This window comes from Phoca vitulina, unplaced genomic scaffold (genome assembly GCF_004348235.1).
Source record: "Phoca vitulina isolate PV1807 unplaced genomic scaffold, GSC_HSeal_1.0 scaffold12, whole genome shotgun sequence".
NCBI classification, from domain to species: Eukaryota; Metazoa; Chordata; class Mammalia; order Carnivora; family Phocidae; genus Phoca; species Phoca vitulina.
The window spans coordinates 45,611,083-45,632,093 of record NW_022589715.1 but is presented as its reverse complement, the minus strand read 5'-3'; the positions used below and the strand labels follow the sequence as shown (position 1 = coordinate 45,632,093).

At 35.4% G+C, this 21,011-nt stretch overlaps 1 protein-coding gene across 2 annotated transcripts in view; it reads right to left on the bottom strand.

The window, feature by feature from the left end:
• The window catches only part of FBXO11 (F-box protein 11), an 86,510-nt gene that overhangs the window by 5,459 nt on the left and 60,040 nt on the right, over positions 1–21,011 (bottom strand). For both annotated transcript variants that reach the window (XM_032411023.1, XM_032411024.1), the window contains exons 2-18: positions 19,106–19,233; positions 18,884–18,965; positions 18,319–18,463; positions 17,109–17,238; positions 16,320–16,403; positions 16,109–16,241; positions 13,225–13,331; positions 13,023–13,134; positions 12,831–12,937; positions 12,610–12,747; positions 5,407–5,624; positions 3,994–4,079; positions 2,808–2,902; positions 1,665–1,787; positions 1,490–1,575; positions 665–741; positions 431–574 (exon numbers count right to left, since the gene is read on the bottom strand). In XM_032411023.1, the coding sequence (XP_032266914.1) occupies positions 431–574; positions 665–741; positions 1,490–1,575; positions 1,665–1,787; positions 2,808–2,902; positions 3,994–4,079; positions 5,407–5,624; positions 12,610–12,747; positions 12,831–12,937; positions 13,023–13,134; positions 13,225–13,331; positions 16,109–16,241; positions 16,320–16,403; positions 17,109–17,238; positions 18,319–18,463; positions 18,884–18,965; positions 19,106–19,233 (1,995 nt within the window). The remainder of the gene's footprint in view (positions 1–430; positions 575–664; positions 742–1,489; positions 1,576–1,664; positions 1,788–2,807; positions 2,903–3,993; positions 4,080–5,406; positions 5,625–12,609; positions 12,748–12,830; positions 12,938–13,022; positions 13,135–13,224; positions 13,332–16,108; positions 16,242–16,319; positions 16,404–17,108; positions 17,239–18,318; positions 18,464–18,883; positions 18,966–19,105; positions 19,234–21,011) is intronic.

Here is a 21,011-nt window from a genome sequence, read left to right as displayed (position 1 = left end):
AATACTTATTTACTACAGACATTTTCATATATTTACAGGCCAATTAATTTCTAACCTAGTTCTGTAACTGGACCCTGGTGTTTATTATAATCGTATCACGTGCTCGCTTTGGCAGCACATATACTAAAATATAATCGTATCACTATTCTAAATAATAGAAAGTCCAGAGAGAAAATGTAAACAGATTCTACCTTAAAAATGCCTAACAACTAGCACATTCAGGATGGCTACAAAAAGAAAAATTGTGTAAACATTTGTCTCCTTTACCTCTAGGCACTAATCTAAACCATCTCAAGACCTGATAAGGAAAAAGACTGAGATTCACTCATATAAAGCTTATATTAATTGGCAATGTCACTGATCATTAAAGATATGGAGGAAGAATAGTGAAAAATTGAATTTTTTACTAATGCAAAATTAACAACAATACCTCGACCCCCATTAAATATACAGATGCCACCATCTCTTCCATCATGGATTTTATTTCTTCTTAGTGTAGGATTACTATCTGTCTTAATCCAGACTCCAGCCATGGCATTGTCAAATATTTCATTGTCTTCTATACAGCCTAGACCTACAAGTATAAAGATTTAGGTTATGTTACTTGGAAAGTATATTTCTAAAGGCAATTAGCAATAAGAAAAAGATGAAAGATTAAACATACCAGAATTATAAACAAGAATTCCACCATTCTGTCCTCCCCAGATTTTGTTGCGTCTAATTTTGGGGTTGCTTCCAGTCCTACGGGTACAATAGAAATTAATGCCATCTTAACTGCTTCTACTCCCATATCCCATGTTATATGAGGTAACAGTGAAAAAATTCGTATTAATCACAGTAAGAATAAGTATACAATGGAGTCTTTCCAGATGCTCTGAGAAGTTTGTCAGTAAAGACAGTTTAGTTTTGCTTAATTCTATTTCCCACAGAATACTAGCTATAGATTATTATTATAGAGTCTCCTAATATATAAACTAAACTGAGGAGGTTAGATTAAGTGACTACTATTATTGTATACTCACCTCATATATAAAATGAAGGGAATTATAAGTACTATTACAGTTTCTAAAACTTAAAATACAGGAAAGAGGGGTGTAAAAATCTAACTCTTTTACAGAAATAGTGTAAAAACAGAAGCTCCCATTTACTGAGTGCCTACAATATGCCGGGTACAGCTCCCAAGTGTTCGTACAGCCTCCTACTTCCCAAGTGTGACGGAGCACGCTGGCGACTAGGACTGACTGTGGATGGCAGAGCAGTGGAAATGTGCTCCTACAGCAGCTCACGTGCCACTGGCTGCTCTCCTCAGCTGGTTCAAGAAAAGCAATATTCTGACAATTTAAGCCAAGCACGTGGTAAGAGCATGAATATATGTACAAAAGGAGGAATAAAAATTGAGCATTAAATAACAAGGAAAGTTCTCCTACATACCCCACATACTCCCACCCAACTCCCTCCCGAAAGAAAGCCAAATGTGAAAAATGCTTACCTTATCTGAACCCCTGAATACATATGATTATAGATATCATTGTCCTCTAGCACTCCATGTCCATTGTCATAAAAATAAACACCAACCTAAAATTAAAAAAAAAATTTGTTTTCAAATGACAACAAAAGTTTATAAAACAATGTATTTCCCATGTAAGAGTCCAAAATAATTTTACCTGCTTTCCACTATGTATCCTGTTTCTTCTCAGTACTGGAGTGCTGCCAGTTGTCACCCAGACCCCAGCCAGAGTATTACTATAAACTTCATTCTCTTCTATTACGCCTTGTCCTTTCTCATGCTAAATAAAAGTTACATTGATACAATATATATCTTTTAGAAACAAGTAGTTTATAGTGTGTTCCCCCCCTTTAAAGACAGTTATAATAAAAAAAAAATCTCAATTTTTATTTTTTAATCTGGATGAGGAGGTAGTAACATTGTTTTTGTGTAGCCTCTGAGTTTAAGCTCCACAAGTTTTTATACTGTCTTTATGTGGTTTTGTACTTTTAAGCTTCTTATTTCATTCTAAGATATGTAACATTTAGTTTAGTAAGCTAATAGTTATTTCAAATTACTGGTGAAATCATTCAAAATAAGGTCTCAGGTTACTAAAATACTTATTTTTATTTTGAGCAGAGGACTTAAGACATGGACATTTCTAGAACTGAAAATAAAAATTAGAGTTAACACCTGGCATTACACAAGGACCTTTCTGAAATTTCCTATATCTTCTCACTTGAATCAGTTGTAACAGTTTCAGATATACCATGGTAACAGAAGGTATAGAACCAATACATGGTTTTAAAATTTTGTAAGATGCTCAATTATGTCTCAATATAAATTCAAATGAAAAACTGACTTTTCAAAAAATACTAAAAAAACCTCAAGTCTAGTATTATTAGTACTTTCAGTGATATTATGGATTTACTTACTACTTTTGGAAAATTTCAGACTCCTAGCATAGTCACACCAGCAAAACTCCAGTGTAAAAATAAAAGTCAGCCAATGAGTTGCTGTTCTGAGTTCAGCCCATAATGACAATTATAATTAAAGACTTTAATAAAAAAAAGGTATATTCTCTATGTCTAAATTCAGTCAGTTGATTGAATTTTACAGAACATTACACATACTATAAAAGTCATTCATATACTGGCAGGAAGAACAAGAGTGTTATTTATTGTATAAATATTAAAGACAGTCATAAATTCATACTCTGTAAGCTGAATATGGCCTAACTAAGGCCAGATGTAATTCTGTCCTCTTCCACCCTTTCTCCCCTGGTTTTGATGCATGACATTCTAGAACTATATTAACTTACCACATAAATCCCACCATGCTGGCCATCATGAATTTTGTTATGTCGAACAATTGGACAACTGTTTGTCCTAATCTGAATTCCTGCTAACGCATTGCCTATTTAAAAAATAAAAGTTACAATGTCAACATATGGAGCCTCATGGAACACAGTAAGAGTTTTATATTACATAGTAGTTAAAATTTTTAGAATTTTAGGAAAGCACGATTTTGTGAAATATGTCATATTCAGAAAGATATTTGTGGTCCAAGAGCATTAAAAAACCAAAACTAAGGGAACTAGGAGTATAAAAAGAAAAATTGTAGGCAGTATGGGCATAATAGTTATGAATAGAGACTCTGAAGCCAGGCTGCCAAGTTTTGAATCCCAGGAATTCTATCTTCCTGTGTGACTTTTAAGTTATTTAACCTCATTGTACCTCTGTTTCCTGATCAATAAGTGGGGATATTTAATAGTGTCTACTTCACAGGGTTGATGTAAATATTATATGACTCAATTCAGGTAAGATGTTCAGAATAATACCTGGAATTGAGTAAGCTTTATGTAAGTATTATCCAGGTAAATAGTAGCAAAAGAGAAAGCCCTGGAACATACCAGCTAACACACATCTAATAATGGTCCACTGAACTAGCATCTCAAAAAGTTTTAATGAGGAGTAAGTATTTTCCCTTTATAGTTTTTTTTTTTTTTTTTTTTTAAAGATTTTATTTATTTGAGAGCAGGAGAGTGAGAGAGAGCATAAGCAGGGGGAGGAGCAAAGGGAGAGGGAGAAGATTTCCCCACCGAGCAGGGAGCTCACTGTGGGGCTTGATCCCAAGACTCCAGGATCATGACCTGAACCAAAGGCAGACACTTAACCGACTGAGCCACCCAGGCGTCCCTCCCTTTATAGTCAGTACCAAAGTGAATAAAGAGTAAATCTAAGGATATTGTAGATACTCCCTGAGACTAAGATCTTACTTATATTTTCATCACTGGTATCTAGTATAGTTCCTGGTACACAGTGGGTACTCAGTAAATGTTAAGTGAATAATGATTGTTAAGTAAATAAATATCACAAATAATCTTTACTGAAAATTTAAAGAAACTGGATCAGTTCTCCTACTTGGATGGTTTCAAAATGGTCCATTTTGCTAATGTCCGGAAGACAGGCCAACCTCCAAAATTTCATAGAACAAAACATGCTTACCATAAATGTCATTTCCTTCAATAAGGCCTCGTCCATCACCAAAGATGTAAACTCCCCCTTGATTTCCATTAAATATAGAATTCCCCCTATAATTATGAGAAATAGTAAAAAAATAAACATTATTCAGTAAGAGCTCATTTGTTTAAAAAATTATTTATCTTCTAGGGGCCATAGTTTCCTAATCTGTAAAATGAGGGACTCAGACTAGATGATTTCTAAGTTCTCTTGTTTTCTTTCTAAGACCTAAAGCTTAAAAGAGCCACCTAAGTATTTGAGATAAAATAACGTTCTTTTTTTTAAAAAATATTTTATTTATTTATTTGACAGAGAGAGACACAGCAAGAGAGGGAACACAAGCAGGGCGAGTGGGAGAGGGAGAAGCAGGCCTTCGGCTGAGCAAGGAGCCTGATACAGGGCTCGATCCCAGGACCCTGGGATCATGACTTGAGCCGAAGGCAGATGCTTAACGACTGAGCCACCCAGGCGCCCCTCGAGATAAAATAACATTCTTAAACATTCCCCTCAAAATAGCTAATACATTTAGAACTTTTTCCTTAGCTGATCTAGACACATTTGCTGCATATTAACAAGACGGAAATTCCATAATCTACTTTCATAAAGCCAGTGGAAAATAAACCTTAGCAATAAAAAATAATTCATCAGGGGCGCCTGGGTGGCTCAGTCGTTAAGCGTCTGCCTTCGGCTCAAATCATGATCCCAGGGTCCTGGGATCGAGCCCCGCATTGGGCTCCCTGCTCAGCGGGGAGCCTGCTTCTCCCTCTCCCACTCCCCATGCTTGGGTTCCCTCTCTCCCTGTCTCTCTCTCTGTCAAATAAATAAATAGAATCTTAAAAAAAAATTCATCATTACTGATTAAATTATAATAGTTCTGTCCTACAGTCTTAGCCAACACCTTTCAGACTGGATCTGTTTGTTTCCTTACTGTAGTCAGAGGGAATGATAGGAACTATTAAAGAAAAGTGATGGCTTGAAGTTTTGACTTTTTGTTATTTTTGTTCTCTCTGTCCAAGAATCTTTGAGATAATTACTTTCCTGAGTTATGCTATCTGCATACTCTCAGACAAAAAAAGAGAAGACAAGGTCATTCAGGTTCCAAGAGAAGAACATGGCCCTATGTACTCATTTATAATGCAGTTTGATGAATTTAAAATAAAAATCACAGCATTTGCAACTGCTCATAAAATAATAATATGCATGACTTAGATCGTTAAAAAACAAACAGAACACCCAAAAATAAATGCAATAGCTATGCTCATTCAGATGCACAGACATTTACTAGGAAAATCTATTCTGCAGTAGTCAGGTATCTAGGAAAAACAGAGTTAAAACTTGACTTTTCTTATAACACAAAAAGTTAAAAAGTAACTTCTATCCATAATTACATATAAATACCTTATTGTTGGGTCACTATTTGAGGTAATCCATACACCTGCAAAGTTGTTTGCATAGATTTTATTCTCTATGAATTGTCCTCTTCCTTTTTCATGCACATATATTCCTCCAGTCTGCCCATGATGAATTTCACATCGAACCACTGTGGGGTTAGCATAGGCTTTTACTTCAAAGCCTGCTATTCTGTTTCTGTGTATGTTGCAACTTTCAAAGTAACCCTGAAAAATACAGAAATCAAACTGTAGGTAAGGCTACTTTCCAAAAAGAAATGACATTTTAAAAAATGACCTTTTTACTGTATGCCTCAAATTAAGTATCAGAAATGTTCAAGAGTAAGAATAAAACATAGATACACACTAAATTTCAAATGATAAACAAGGAATAAATGAAATTTAAATGTTTTAGTAAAACAGAGAACCACAATTCCTCTAATCAGTCTGAGTATACTCAAAGCCAGGAAAGAAAAATAGGGATTTATTCAATAAATGCAAATAAATACTATTACCCAATAAATATACATACCCTTTAAACAAAGATTTATTGAGTATTAAAAAAAAATAAACCCCTGGAGATTTAAAAATGTCCCAAGAAAACAAATTCTAAAAAGGTGACCTAAGGACATAATCACAGACTACAGAAAAATACACACAAAATAATGTTCATCTTAGCCCAATAATAGGGAACGGGCTAACTTATATTCATGCTTTACATGCTATCATGTTAAATAAAAGGAACAGTACATACTTCGAGATAGTATACATTAAGTATGATCTCAATTTTATTTCAAGAAAATGTAACTTGAACAATAAAATAAAAACGAGGGTGTGATTATCTGAAGTATTATAGATGGCTTTTGTATCCTTTATACGTCTCTGATTTTCTTAAATCTTCTGTAATGGACAGGCTTATTTTGTAATGAGAATAAAGTTACTGTAACACTGATATCCTAAATTTTAAGATTCAATCAAGACTGAAAAAAAAATTTTTTTTTTTTAAATTTTATTTATTTGACAGAGTGAGTGAGCAAGAGGGGCACAAGCAGGGGGAGCAACAGACAGAGGGAGAGGGAGAAGCAGGTTCCCGGCCGAGCAGGGAGCCTGATGCGGGGCTCAATCCCAGGACTCTGGAATCAGGACCTGACCCAAAGGCAGACACTTAACTGAGCCACCCAGGCACCTCCAATCAAGACTAAATATTAAGAGAAAAAAAATAAGATATTCCTAAGATGGCACTTCTAAAAGCCATTTCAACTCCTGGTCTATATCTCCCTTCAAAAACTGAATATGCTCTCCTTTCTTTAAAAATTCCCTCTAAGTACTAAGTATTTTCTTAAGGTACCTCTATGTACTGCTTTGTACTGTTCCTTTATTTGTCATATCCATTTCTCCCTGATCATAAGCTCCTGTATAGAAATGACTATACTAACTTCTGTTGCATTTATACAGGACTTCACATGTAGAAAGCACTCAAGCAGGAACTAATTCATTACTTTTTGCAAAATCTAGTGGAGGTTAAAAACAGGATAATTCTGAATACTTTAGTTTACTTTTAAGAAAACAGACCTCTGAGAATAATATTCAGAAGTAGTTTCAGGTTTCATTTTCCACAAATAAAGTACAAATTATCTGTAACTTCTTCATATTTGGATTAAATATTTTTTTAATTGGGGGGATTACACTAAAAATAGCTTCTTTAAATATAAAAAGCTTCTTTGATTTTATACCAAATAAAAATGAATGTACGCTGGGTATATATACAGAAGGGAGCTCAATTAGGCTCCTACTTTCTCTGCTGGGAGTTGCATGACTTATCTGGTTGGTAAACTTGGGAATGAATAAACTGGGTATGACCAATTCAGCTTTGCCCTTAATCTCAGGGAAGTGAACTCCCCTAAGAGAGCATGCCTTCTGCTACTACTCCACGAACAAATCTTGTGATTTGTTCGTGGGGTAGTGAGTAAGCTTATTTAATTTTGGGGTGCAGTGAATCAGACCCATTTGGTTCTTATTTGAAGCTGTATTCTCCAACTTAACCTTTAAAGGGTAATAAAATGATTATTTCAGCCTCCTCATGCTTCTTCATGGCTTTATTTCATAATTTGTTCAGAATGTGGCAAGGAAAGGTATGCTGCTTATTGGGTTTCCATAAAGATTTCAGTAACAGGCTACTGTCATGTCTTGACTATACTGCAAGTATACTTTGCTATGTATTCACTAAACATGATTCAAATGCAGGGATGCTCTTTCTATTTTCTTTAGGTTTTCATTTTGAATAGTTAAGAGTCAACTAGATTCCTAAGTTTACTAAGGCAAACAGCAGCCTCCTCTCCTCATTTTCCCTTATCCAGAGGCACCCCCTCCTTCAATTTTTTTACCTGATTCTTTTTATCTACCTCTGTATTTTTAAGTAAAGGCTTGTATTGCTGTATTTTGAGTTTGCAGTTTTAGGTACTGTCTACTAATTTCCTATTACAGAAGATAAGCATTTAGCGCTTTCTCCCATCACACACATTCACACTATATCCTTCCAATGTAGTGAAACCACAATTTTGGTTAGATTAGTATGCTATTCAGAGCTGAGTCATAAAGTATAACTACATATTCTTTGCTGTACAGTTTTTTATTAAAGTTGGTAATTATGTTATTCTCCTTTGCTTAGGCCTCTAGTGGTAATTCTATCCTAAACTCATTACCGGTTGTTTAAACACCTCAATATATTTATATTCACATCAGGTTTACCAATTTATCTTCCTGAACATTCATGAGGTCTTTTTTTTTGTTTTAAGATTTTATATTTATTTGAGAGACAGAGACAGTGAAAGAGAGCATGAGCGGGGAACGAGAGGGAGAAGCAGGCTCCCCACTTGAGCAGGGAGCCCGATGTGGGGCTCGATCCCAGGACCCTGAGATCATGACGTGAGCCGAAGGCAGATGCCTAACTGACTGAGCCACCCAGGTGCCCCCTGAACATAAGGTTTTATAATCTGCTCTAATCTGTAATGGCTGGCTTGGTCATAGGCACCTAGTCATTTACCATGTTGTAATTTAAAGGTTAAAAATGTTCCTTAATTCCATCAAATATAAAGTTTGTAACCTCTATCTTTTAAGGTAACATTCAAAAAAAGAAAGCAACAAAAACCATTTTTTTCTTCATGCTCTTTTTTTAAAAAAGTAAACTCTACTCCCAACATGGGGTTCAAACTCATAACCCTGAGATCAAGAGTCACACACATGCTCCACCGACTGAGCCAGCCAGGTGTCCCACTCTTCATGCTTTTAAAACCAGAAGCCTCTACATTGCTACAATTGTCCTTTTACCACATTCAGATAGAACAGTTTTATAATTTTACAAGGAAAGTGATCTCTTGTTATGGGCTTAAAGGGTTCAGTTAATGCAATTAATAGAATGCATCGGTTTTAAGAGATGCCTTCAGTGTAAAGTCATAATAATACAGAAATGTGAGCAGGATTTAGACAGAATTCTACTTTGCCTTGTAAGATGCAAACCATGAAAATTCCAACATATATTGACAAAACTCCAAAAGCAGGGACTTTTTTTTTTTTTTAACATTTTATTTATTTGAGAGAGAGAGAGAGAGAGAGAGAGAGCGCGAGCACGCACGCAAGCACATGAGTAGGGAGGAGGGGCAGAGGGAGTGGGAGAAACAGGCTCCCTGCTCAGCAGGGAGCCCCACATGGACTCAATCCCAGGACCCTGAGATCATGATCTGAGCCAAAGGAGATGCTTAACCGACTGAGCCACCCAGGCGCCCATAAGGTTAAAAACTCAACACTGGTATCAAAATAAAAGGTGAAGCACTTTTAAGAGTTTCTCTTAAAACTCTTTCAAGAATGAAAAATAGAGGAAAAAAATGCTATCTTCATTGAAATAAACTTTCACAACCCCAAATTATTATCTATAAAACACTTGCCCAATATTGTGAAATCTGGATAAGGAGGAGTAGGGTGCTGAAACCTAACAAATGTTATCTTAGACCTTTAGCAAGGTAGTTTTCCCCCAGTAACTGAAGGTTCTCATAAGCCTAGCTAAGGATCTTCTAAGGTGATCAGATCTAGTGGCATGACTGGAACACGGAAAAGAAATATTCCCATAGTATTATTTTCATAAAAATAACTCAGGCACAAGAAGTAAATGTGAGCAAGAATACACACTAATGTGCAATTTTTGTCATCTAAAACTTATGCTTCCTATCTAAGGGAAACTATCCAAAGTAAAGGAAAATGAAAGGAGAGAAAGGACAGCCAGATTTCAAGATAGATAATCTGTCATCTATCATTCTGTCATGTGTTAAATTTATAAATTTAGAATGTCTCCAAAATTTTATAGCAATTTGGCATTGCTATGGCATTCTTACTGTATTTTACAAAAATAACACTCTGCAATGGACTTAATATTAAACCAAGATAATTGGGAACCTGTGAACACTGATAGAAAAATTATTTTTAGGAATGAGACTGGCACTGGTTATGTGAAAGAAAGAAAAAAGAAAGAACCCCATCTTTTAAAGATGCATACTGAAATATTTACGGATGAGGTGATGATGTCCAGGATTTGCTTCAAAATAATCTAGAGAGTAGAGAAGAGAGTAAAGAGTAAGTATAGATGAAACAAAACTGGCCATGAACTGATAGCTGCTGAAGATGGAGAATGAATAAATGGGCATTCATTCATTATACTATTCTCTTTTTTACGTAGGTTAGAAAAATTCCATAAAACAAAATACATTAAAAATTAGAGATAAAAACCATACTGGGGGAAAAAAAAAACCTATGGAGACACAGTAAGGGGCAAAGATTTGAGGAAATCACATAAAACTTAAAGAACAAAGTAGTACACAGCCAAGCTTCTAAAGAACACATGGAAGAGAAAACCAGCAAAACAACAACACGTCAACAACGACAAAAACCTACATTATGGATACTGAAGTAGAAAAGCAAATCATCACAAGAAAAAAACCCCAGAATAATCTCAGACAAAAACCAAAATGATCTCAGACTTGTCAGCCACATTTAATGCTAGAAATATAAAAATGACTACAAAATTCGGAGGGAAAAAAGTATAATCAAAATTGTGTATACTTAGCCAAGTTAAAAAGTAATGGATAGGCATTCTCAAGTGGCAAGAATTCAAGCTACAGTACCTGTAAACCATTCTTTTAAAAATAAGCAAATAATGAATGGCTAGATGAGAAAATTCAGCCATACAAGGAAGGAATCAAAATTTAAAAAAATTCAGAAACAGAGAAACTGTTATAAAAGGACTAAAAGTAAACAAATATAGAATAAATACTGACCAATAACTATAGGAATGTAAAAGTTATAAACGTTTACATAAGAAAAGAATATAAACGATGGGATGGAGATGGGTTGAAATATAAAGTGCTTATTTCCTCATTTTTCACAGGGAAAGTTCATACTTCAAAGTTTAAACATGAAGCTAACAATGACAAATGCTAGAGTCATACCCTGAAATCCTAGAGGTGTCCTTTATACTTGCACATGCAGTATTTTTACATAAACAATTCTTTAAAAATAAAAAAGAGTAGAAAATCTTTTATGATTCATTCTTATGAATATAGAAATTTAAAGTATGTCAACAGGAGAGAAAAAGGAACAAAAATTCAGAGAATAAGTATGTGTATATTTAAAGAGAGTGGACAGTACAGAAACTAGTTTTAAATGTTTATTCTGATGTTCTTTGAAGTTCTACAGAAAACAAAGTAAAATTTTAAAAAGATTATCTTCAGTGATGTTATCCTACCAATCATGGGCTGTCAACACAAAGACGACAAGCCAAGCCAAAAGAATAACTAAAATGGAAGAACATTCTACCAAGGGATTTTAAAGGATTGTGTCACAATACTAAAACAGATGATAGGCCCAAGATGTTAGGTTTTAATTTTCATCCTTTCCTTACAAATCTGTAATACCTTACAAATCTCTTTATTAATCCTTAATGGGAATATCCTTTTCTTCACTAATTGACAATGTGTATATGTGAATCCAACAATCCTCTGTTGCCTGATTCATACAACAGCAATAAAACTTCACCACAATACCGTTTGGCCACCATGCCATCATCTCCTCTCCCATCTCTGACTCTTTAACAAAAATGTTGCCAATGTTGTAATAGGACTTGAAAATTGCCTCAATGAAAATCAGACATTAAATGAAAAGAATACCTGAATAGACACCAAAGAGCATTATTTTGAAATAGTGGCCTAAAAGAGCTCAAAAAGTTGTGTCTCTAGAAACTGTGTAAAATGACACAATAGTACTTAAAATACAGTATCATCCATAAAGATGCCTAATTAACTGCTGTGTAAGTTTTAGAACTGATTTTATTACCATTATATCTCTTACTAAAATTCTGCCAATTAAAAAAATTTTAAGAGGAATAAAATGGAAGTCAAACTAATAATGACACCATTAATTCTCAAAGTGTAGCCTACAAACAACCTGCATTCAACTCACTTAATGGTGCTTATTAAAGATGCATACCCTGGTCCCCATTATATTATATTACATTATATTATATTTATTCTATCTGGGTGACTTTTTTTTCCCCCCCTAAAGATTTATTTATTTGACAGAGAAAGAGAAAGAGCACAAGCAGGGGAGCGGGAGGCATAGGGAGAGGGAGAAGCAGGCTCCCTGCTGAGCAGAGAGCCTGACGTGGGGCTCGATCCCAGGACCCCGAGCTCATGACCTGAGATGAAGGCAGACACTTAACTGACTGAGCCACCCAGGCACCCCTATCTGGGTGACTTTTCTGCACACTGACATTTGAGAACTACTGGATTAGATCTTACTCCCATCAAAGATTACATCAATTCCCTAAGGACTCCATCTTCTCTATATGCATATAATATTAGATTCATGAACTTATAGAATATTGCATATTAATTTTAAAATATGACGCTGAAATTTCTTTTAAACCTATACTCTTCAATTCACCTAGTTTGGTGAAGAGAAAATGCAGAAACCTATTTGAAATTTAATAGCTATGGAGCACCTGACTGGCTCAGTTGGTGGAACATGTGACTCTTGATCTCCAGATTGTGAGTTCGAGCCCCACAGTGGGTATTCAGAGATTAAAAATAAATATCTTTAAAAAAAAAAAAAAGAAAAGAAATTTAACTGATACGAAGTCAGTTTTTCTATTAAGAATAAATGTTCTTACCATGCCATGATCAAATGTGAACACACCAACATCACGTCCATGATGGATATGATTCCGTCTAATAATTGGGTTTCCATGATTTTTAACCCAAATCCCAGCTAAAGCATTATTGGAAATTTCATTATCCTCATATATTCCCTACAACAATTAATCAGAAGTAGGTATTAGCAGAACTTAAAAAAAATTTTTAGAAAGAAAAAACCCATAAAAGTTAAAAATACCTGTGCATGATCTGTTATATAAAGTCCAACATTTTCACAGTCGCTGATGTTACAGTGCTTGATAGTGGGACACGCTCCTTGACCACTAACACATACTGCAGAGCCAACTGGAAGAAAAAATATTTATTTAAAAACCTATTGTGCAACAACACAATGACTCATTTTATAATAAAACATAAGGGAAACACTAACCTGTACATGTACTTCGGATGATACAGTGATCAATAATAGGGCTACAGTTTACCGTAATCTCTAAGCAGTGGTGTGCATTATGGTGTTGAGCAGATTTGTCATCAGGGTTAAACTGAAAAGTAGATATTTTGTTTGAAATTTTGTCTGAACCACTGCCTTAAATGATCTGAACATACATATTCTAAATCTTAAAATTCCTTACCCTTATTGTCATATATCCAACATAAGCATCCTCAGAACCTTCCATAAAGACGAAGGTTGAATCTCTAGTGTTTTCAATTATAACTTTGTCTGCTACTTTTCCAGGTGCTGTGGAGAAGGTATTTTAAAATCTTTTATTTGAAAATAAAGATGGTAAATACAAATACATTACCTTTATTTTTTAAAAAACACATTATTTATCAGATGAAATTCAAATAAAATTCAATTTTTAAAAAAAGATTTTATTTATTTATTTATTTTTTTGAGAGAGAATGAGCAGGGGGAATGGCAGAAGGAGAAACAGGCTCCCCACTGAGCTGGGAGCCCGACACAGGGCTTGATCCCAGGGTCCTCAACCTACTGAGCCACCCAGGTGCTCCTAAGATTCAATTTTTTAATCAGTAAAAATACCCTACCATAAAACTATTAATACAGAAACCTTTTTATTGTTGGGTTACATTTTTGAGAGGGATTTTTTTTTTCATTTTTCAAGAAAAATTTTAATTGAAGTATAGTTGACATATTAGCCTCAGGTATACAACATAGTAACTTGACAATTATATACATTACAAAATGCTCACTATGGTAAGTCTCTGTCACCATACAAAGTTATTATTTTTTTAAAAAGATTTACTTGAGAGAGAAAGAGAGAGAGAGAGAGAGAGAGAACGTGCGAGCAGGGAGGGGGCAGAGACAGGAGAGAATCCTCAAGCAGACTCCCCCGCTGAGCACAGAGCCCAAGGACCATGAGGATCATGACCTGAGCCAAAATCAAGAGTCAGACACCCAAATGACTGAAGCACCAGGGTACCCCATTATGATAAAATTACTGATTATATTCCCCATGCTATACTTTTCATCCTGTGACATTTATCTTATGACTGAAAGTTTGCACTTCTTAATCCCTTTCACCTTTTTTGCCTTTCTGCCCACTCACCTCCCTCCTGTAAACCACCTATATGGTCTCGATATTTATGAGTCTGTTTTTTTTCGTTGTTTGTTTTGTTTTGTTTTTAGATTCCACATATAAGTGAAATCACTTGGTATTTGTCTTTCTCTGACTTATTTCACGTAGCATAATATGCAGAGGGAGATTTTAAAAAACATTAGTATTGAATAGGTAAGAATAATGTTCCTTTTATGAGGTAACTATGTTTCACTGGCCTTTACTACAGGCAGTCTTACTTATTTATTTAAGATTTTATTTATTTGACAGAGAGACAGTGAGAGAGGGAACACAAGCAGGGGGAGTGGGAGAGGGAGAAGCAGGCTTCCCGCTGAGCAGAGAGCCCAAGGCGGGAGGCGGGGCTTGATCCCGAGACTCTGGGATCATGACCTGAGCCAAAGGCAGACGCTTAACGACTGAGCCACCCAGCTGCCCCCAGGCAGTCATATTTAAAGTGGATATTCTTTGAGTACCCATTACACTCAAATTCATGTATAACAATACTTCTAAAAATATTTAGCTACTTATTTAGTATCAAATACAATGACATATTTAAAAAAAATTTTTTTTTTAAGATTTTATTTATTTGACAGAGAGAGACACAGCAAGAGAGGGAACACAAGCAGGGCGAGTGGGAGAGGGAGAAGCAGGCTTCCTGCTGAGCAGGGAGCCCGATGCGGGGCTCAATCCCAGGACCCTGGGATCATGACCTGAGCCGAAGGCAGACGCTAAATGACTGAGCCACCCAGGTGCCCCCAAAAATGGTTTCTATGGAAATAAAATCACTTCCAGCAGCAATAGAAGAGCTCAGAGAGAGGAAAGGAGAAGGGGATGATGAGTAGGTAGAGACAGAGAGAGAAATGTCCTAATTGAAAATTATTTCTAATACTGGCCTTGATCTGGAAGGTACTGCAAATCACTAGGCAAAATTTTCTATACCCTCCTCTCCTTTTCTCTGTGGTGGAAATGGCTCCGGAGGGAAGCAGAAGGGGCAGTAAATGCAAATTTCAATAAAAAGTAATAATTACTAGCTATCTTAAAATGGTCCATGTACTGTGTCCTTAAAAAATCAGACAGCACAAATCTTGAAATGACTGATTAGTGCTCAACAACTATTCCATTACATTTATTCTTAGAAATTTGACTACAAAAATAGCTTTGAAATAGTACAAAAAAATTTACCAAGGACATCTGTTTCATTAAAAACACAGCAATAGAAACATTTACCATCTTTATTTTCAAATAAAAGATAAAACAAGTATCTTTCTTTCCTTAATGAATAACTAAGGCGTTGGACAAAGTACAGACATCAAGATATACATCTAAAAAAAAAAAAAGAAAGAAAAAGAAATTGGGGCGTCTGGGTGCCTCAGTCAGGCGTCCTCCTGATTTTGGCTCAGGTCATGATCTCAGGGTTGTGAGATCGAGCCCCTACTTCAGATTATCTCTCTCTCCCTCTGCCCCCCTACCACCTCTCATTCTCTCTCAAAAAAAAAAAAAAAAAAAAAAGGATACATCTGTAATTTCTGAACTCTCATGTTTTCATTGCAATAGGCAATATTCCTGTTCTTTCTTAACCATTAAGCCATTATCAAGGTTCACCTGGATTTTAAGTCACTAGCATTTAAGAAACCCATCATGGGGGCGCCTGGGTGGCTCAGTTGGTTAAGCGACTGCCTTCGGCTCAGGTCATGATCCTGGAGTCCTGGGATCGAGTCCCACATCGGGCTCCCTGCTCAGCGGGGAGTCTGCTTCTCCCTCTGACCCTCCCCCCTCTCATGCTCTCTGTCTCTCATTCTCTCTCTCGCAAATAAATAAAAAAAATCTTAAAAAAAAAAAAAAAAAAATAAAAATAATTTAAAAAAAAAAAAAAAAAAAAAAAGAAACCCATCATGTAAATAATACATTAAAATTTTAATGACAATGCATTTCAGAATACCTGCACCAATCATGGTGATTGGAGATTCAATATATATCCACTCATCAGTGTATATTCCAGAATGAACAAAAATAAGTCCATCAAAATGAGCTTCTTGTACCCCACCAAGGGCATCTTCAATTGTATCATAATACTAGAAAAAAATAAAAGTGTCAGTACAGAACTGAAAGATTACCATTTTAAGTCTTATAAAAATACAAATCAAACATACCAACATATTTTCTCTTCCTTTATATCTTGCAGGATTACTGTAGAAATGTTCAGCAAATCCTGGCTTTACATGTGCACCTTTATACTAAAATGTCAAAAAACAAAACAACAAAAAACAAAACAAAAAAAAACCAGAAACAAACATTGACTACTAATGTAAACATATTCTAAATACTGTATATTTTTTATTAAATATCGAAAACAATTATCAATTATTCCAACTAATTTTCTGTTGCACAGGGCAATGTAAAATCTGAAACAGCTTGTGACTCACTAATATCCAGTAAGAAAGGACAAAATTTGTTAATCTCAGCACTACTGATATTTTGGGACAGTAATTCTTTGTTGTGGGGGCTGTCCTGTGCATCATTGTTAAGATGTTTAGCAGCATCCCTGGCCTCTACCCACTAGATACCAGTAGAATCCTCTTCTCCAGCTGTGACAACCAAAAATGTCTCCAGACATTGCCAAATGTCCCCTGTGGAGCAAAATCACCCCAGCTGAGAACCACTCATAAAGAACCATATAAAAATTAAAACTACTGAACACTAATAATTTAAGAAAAGGTTCAAACAAACCCATAAAAAGTATAACTGCTCTCAGGCTACTGATACTTACTGCCACTGTTTAAATTATTAATAAATATGTCAGTAGTGAAAAGAACTGAACATTTTGTTGAGTGATAAATATATTCATTGGCTTGACACCTATTCCTGAGTTTGAATTAATTCTTTAAAAAGAAACTTTTATTTATGAATATAAATCAATATTTTCCGTTTATACTTCATACCAACTGCTGGAAACTCTCTTTCCAAGGATTTGGGTGTTCATATTCTTCTGGATTAATCTGGTAGAATTTGCCAGGTTCAGGATGCATCATAGGGCGAGTGTATTCGAAAACTTCCATGTATAATCGTTTCCTGTAGGAGGAAAGGAATGAAAGATTTCTTCATAAAAAGTCCTTTAAACAACTAAAAAAATTACCTGATCCTTCAAAAACATTTTTGGCTAAAAACAATGTAACTATGTATAAAAAATAGTCCACCTCCCCAAATAAAGAGTGTCAATTCTTCAAAATTTGTTTAGGGGGAAAAAAGGCCACCCTTACTGTAAAAGCCTCATACAGTTATTATTAAAAGGATGGCTTTCAATAAAATACTCTGAACTTAACTCTTCGTATATCTTCAGTTCATTTACATCCTATTACCAAAAACCATCAAACCTCAGAAATGTAGTCATAGTAACTATTATCACTTCCTGTACAAAGCAGTGTTTCCTTCCAGTCTTTTTATCTACAGATAGTTTCATTTATTATAGTTGTGATTATATAGCACCTAATATTTTGCATTCTGCTCTTTTCAAAAACTTTTCTAGAACACAGCATTTTCCCATGTTGTTAACAACTCTGTAAAAATCACTGTTAAATGCCTTTATCACCACCCTTCAAGTAGACATTACATTGTTAGTACATTCCCTTATTGCTGGACATTTAGATTATTTCTAATTTCCCCCCCACAGTTAACTGCGCTATTATGAAAAATCTGTACATAAGGCAAAAAAATTTCCAGAAGTGGAATTACGTGGGTCAAAGGGCATGCATATTTTAAGGTTCATGAATACAACTGTCAAACTATTTTCCAAAAGTGATGTATCAAAATCTACTTTCACATTAAACTATCCGACTGAATTACCTGTTTAAATTAGACATAGTTCTGTTTCTAAAAAGCTTAAATTTAAATGAAAAACATTTCCCATAATCACTCAGTTGCTATTAACTGGTAAGTAGCAGAGAAAGTACTTCATTTATTATTTTATAAATACCACTCGGACCAACAACCTACATTTTTGATAAATAGGTAACTTGGAATTTATAAGCATTCTAATTTTGTTCCAACTATTTAATTGTAACTATCAACTCGCACTTCAACTTCCCTACCATCTTTTTAGCATTTGGGGTGGCAAATAATATATTTCAAGATAATAAATAAATTTTCACTTACCATAAAATTGGATCATTAGCGAGCTCACTGAAGCGTTTACACACACAAGCTGCTCTACAAAGATCCTGTTCCAGCAAGTAAGAGAAGATTTTTAGAACCACTTCATCTGGTAGTTTCTCCTGAAGATACTGTTCAGCAGGTGCTGCTGTAAAGAGATTAGCAAACAGAATATAAACAATCTATTTGCTGTGCTAGCAAGAAGTTTTTCACTATTTAAAGAGCATAATTTTCATTTTATCTAATGAATAGTTTTGTTAACAATCATTTTATAAGCATTTTGCTTTGATAGATGACACACACATTTACCTTCTTTTGTCCTGACTTAAGTATTCTTTCTTTTAGCTGTTACGTACCATTTCAGAAACTGGTTAAATACATAAAATGTATTTTTATACAACAATTAAAGTCAAAAGAGTGAGAGCTCAGGGTTCTCATGCTTATTCTATAATATCACCTTCTCAATCCCAAATGCACCATTAAACTGTATTTAATTTTTAATTTTTTGGTATCAAACAAAATTAAAAAGATTTAACCCTATCTCTTATAGTTTTCTCAAAGGAAATACCTGACAGATCTTGTGATTTTCCAGATACTCTTGCGCGTTTTGCACGATGACCAAAGTTTTCTGTAGTTGAAGTTGAGGCACCCTTCAAAAACAAAATGAAAACTAATTAAGCAAATATTTTTACCATATATAATCATTACTTCAAAAAAAATGGTGATATTTCCCTTTCTGTTTCTAACAATTCTTTCACTACAAAAAGAGAAGCAGTTACTTTTAATTTACCTCCATACTGCTCTTTGTAGGACACGCTGTTCTTTTTGGCAAAAGAGTTTTTCTACGAAGTTGGTATGGACTATTTTGTGCACCAGGACCTGATTCTTCAGCAACCATATCTGCAGGTACATCATCATCTGTTATAAACAAAAGCAACATGAAAAATGACACCCATTTTTTTTTTTTTTAAAGCTCTTGGAAACAATATACTTTTAAGAACTTCATACAGTTTTTAGGAGGAGAGGAGGTAGATAACTTTTTTTTTTCTTTGAGAGAGAGGGAGAGACAGGAGGAGAGAACGAGCAGGGGGAGTGGTAGGCTCCCCGCTGAGCAGGGAGCCCGATGTGGGGCTCTATCCCAGGACCCTGGGATCATGACCTGAGCTGAAGGTAGATGCTTAACCAAATGAACCACCCAGGTGTCCCTAGATACAACTTTTATATAAAATTCCAGCCAACTGGGGGGCGCCCGTGGCTCAGTCGGTAAGTGGCTGCCTTCGGCTCAGGTCATGATCCCAGGGTCCTGGAATCAAGACCCTCGGCTGTCTATCGGGCTCCCTATTCAGTGGTGAGCCTGCTTCTCCCTCTCCTTCTTCCCCTGCTTGTGCTGTCAAATAAATAAAATTCCAGCAAACTGGATAAACATCTGAAAGAAATGTTGGACTTCATTTCTTACTTCACAATAAATTTCAAAGTAGAACATATATATATATATATATTTTTTTTTTTTTGAAAGATTTATTTATTTGAGAGAGAGTGAGTGAGCAGGGGGAGGGGCAGAGGGAGAGAGAGAATCCTGAAGCAGACTCCCTGCTGAGCGTGGAGCCCGACTCAGGGCTGGATCCTAGGACGCCAAGATCATGACCTGAGCTGAAATCAAGTCAGCCGCTGAAATAAAAAGATCAGCCACTCAACTGACTGAGCCACCCAGGTGCCCCAGAACATATATTTAAATACAAAAAAATCAAATCACAAAATGAAAATTATTTTTTTATAATGTTAAAGTGGAAAACAGCTATAACCAATTTTGGAAGGCATTTAAAAAAAGGTGAGGAGCATGTTCACTTGATGAAGGGAATGGAAGACTTACTACCACAATGGTTACAGTCTGTAGTCTTGCAAGAGGTGTCAGAATCCAAGCAGGGTGAGGAGGGTGTCCATGGTGAGGTACAGCTCAGTGAAGGGTATCATCAAGTAGGATGAAAAGGGTATCTATGCAGACAGTGCATAGACTCAAACTGTGGCATGAAGTGCTGGAGCTCAAGAAGGGTAAGAAGGAAGTTTGGGGGGTGGGTGGGAGGGTGGCCTAAAATGGAGAGTCAGAGCAAGAGTAGGAAGAGAAGGACATCACACAGAAGAAGGGATGGTGGAACTGGAAGACTGGTTGCATATAGTAGAGGGATTCATCAGATTTATCAAATAATTAAACAGAGTAATGGAAGCCAGCATCACTTCTATGATAAAGATACATAACCTAAATCTAATTTGAAGAAACTTCAGACAAATGCAAATTTGTTCTAGTTTGTTTTAATAATCTTCAAAATTGTCAAAGTCATGAAAGTCAAGCAAGTCTAAGGAAATGTTCCAGGATGAAGGACATAGAAAAGATACAGCAACTAAATGCAACATATGGTTCTGAACTGGATCCTTTTGCTAAAAGGTTACTATTAGGACAATTAGTGAAACTTGAAGGGGGGGGAGTGTCAAAGGATTAGAAGGTAATAATGTGTCAATGTTAATTTTCTGTTTTTAAATAGCTGTAGTACAGTGATTTAGGAGAATATCTTTTTTTGTAGGAAATACTAAGGTATTAGAAGGTGGCAGGACAAGAGACCGGCAACTTCTGAAGGGCAATCAGAGGGAAAAAACCCTCCTTGTATTGTACTTTTAACTCTTCTCTAAGTATGAATTGTTTA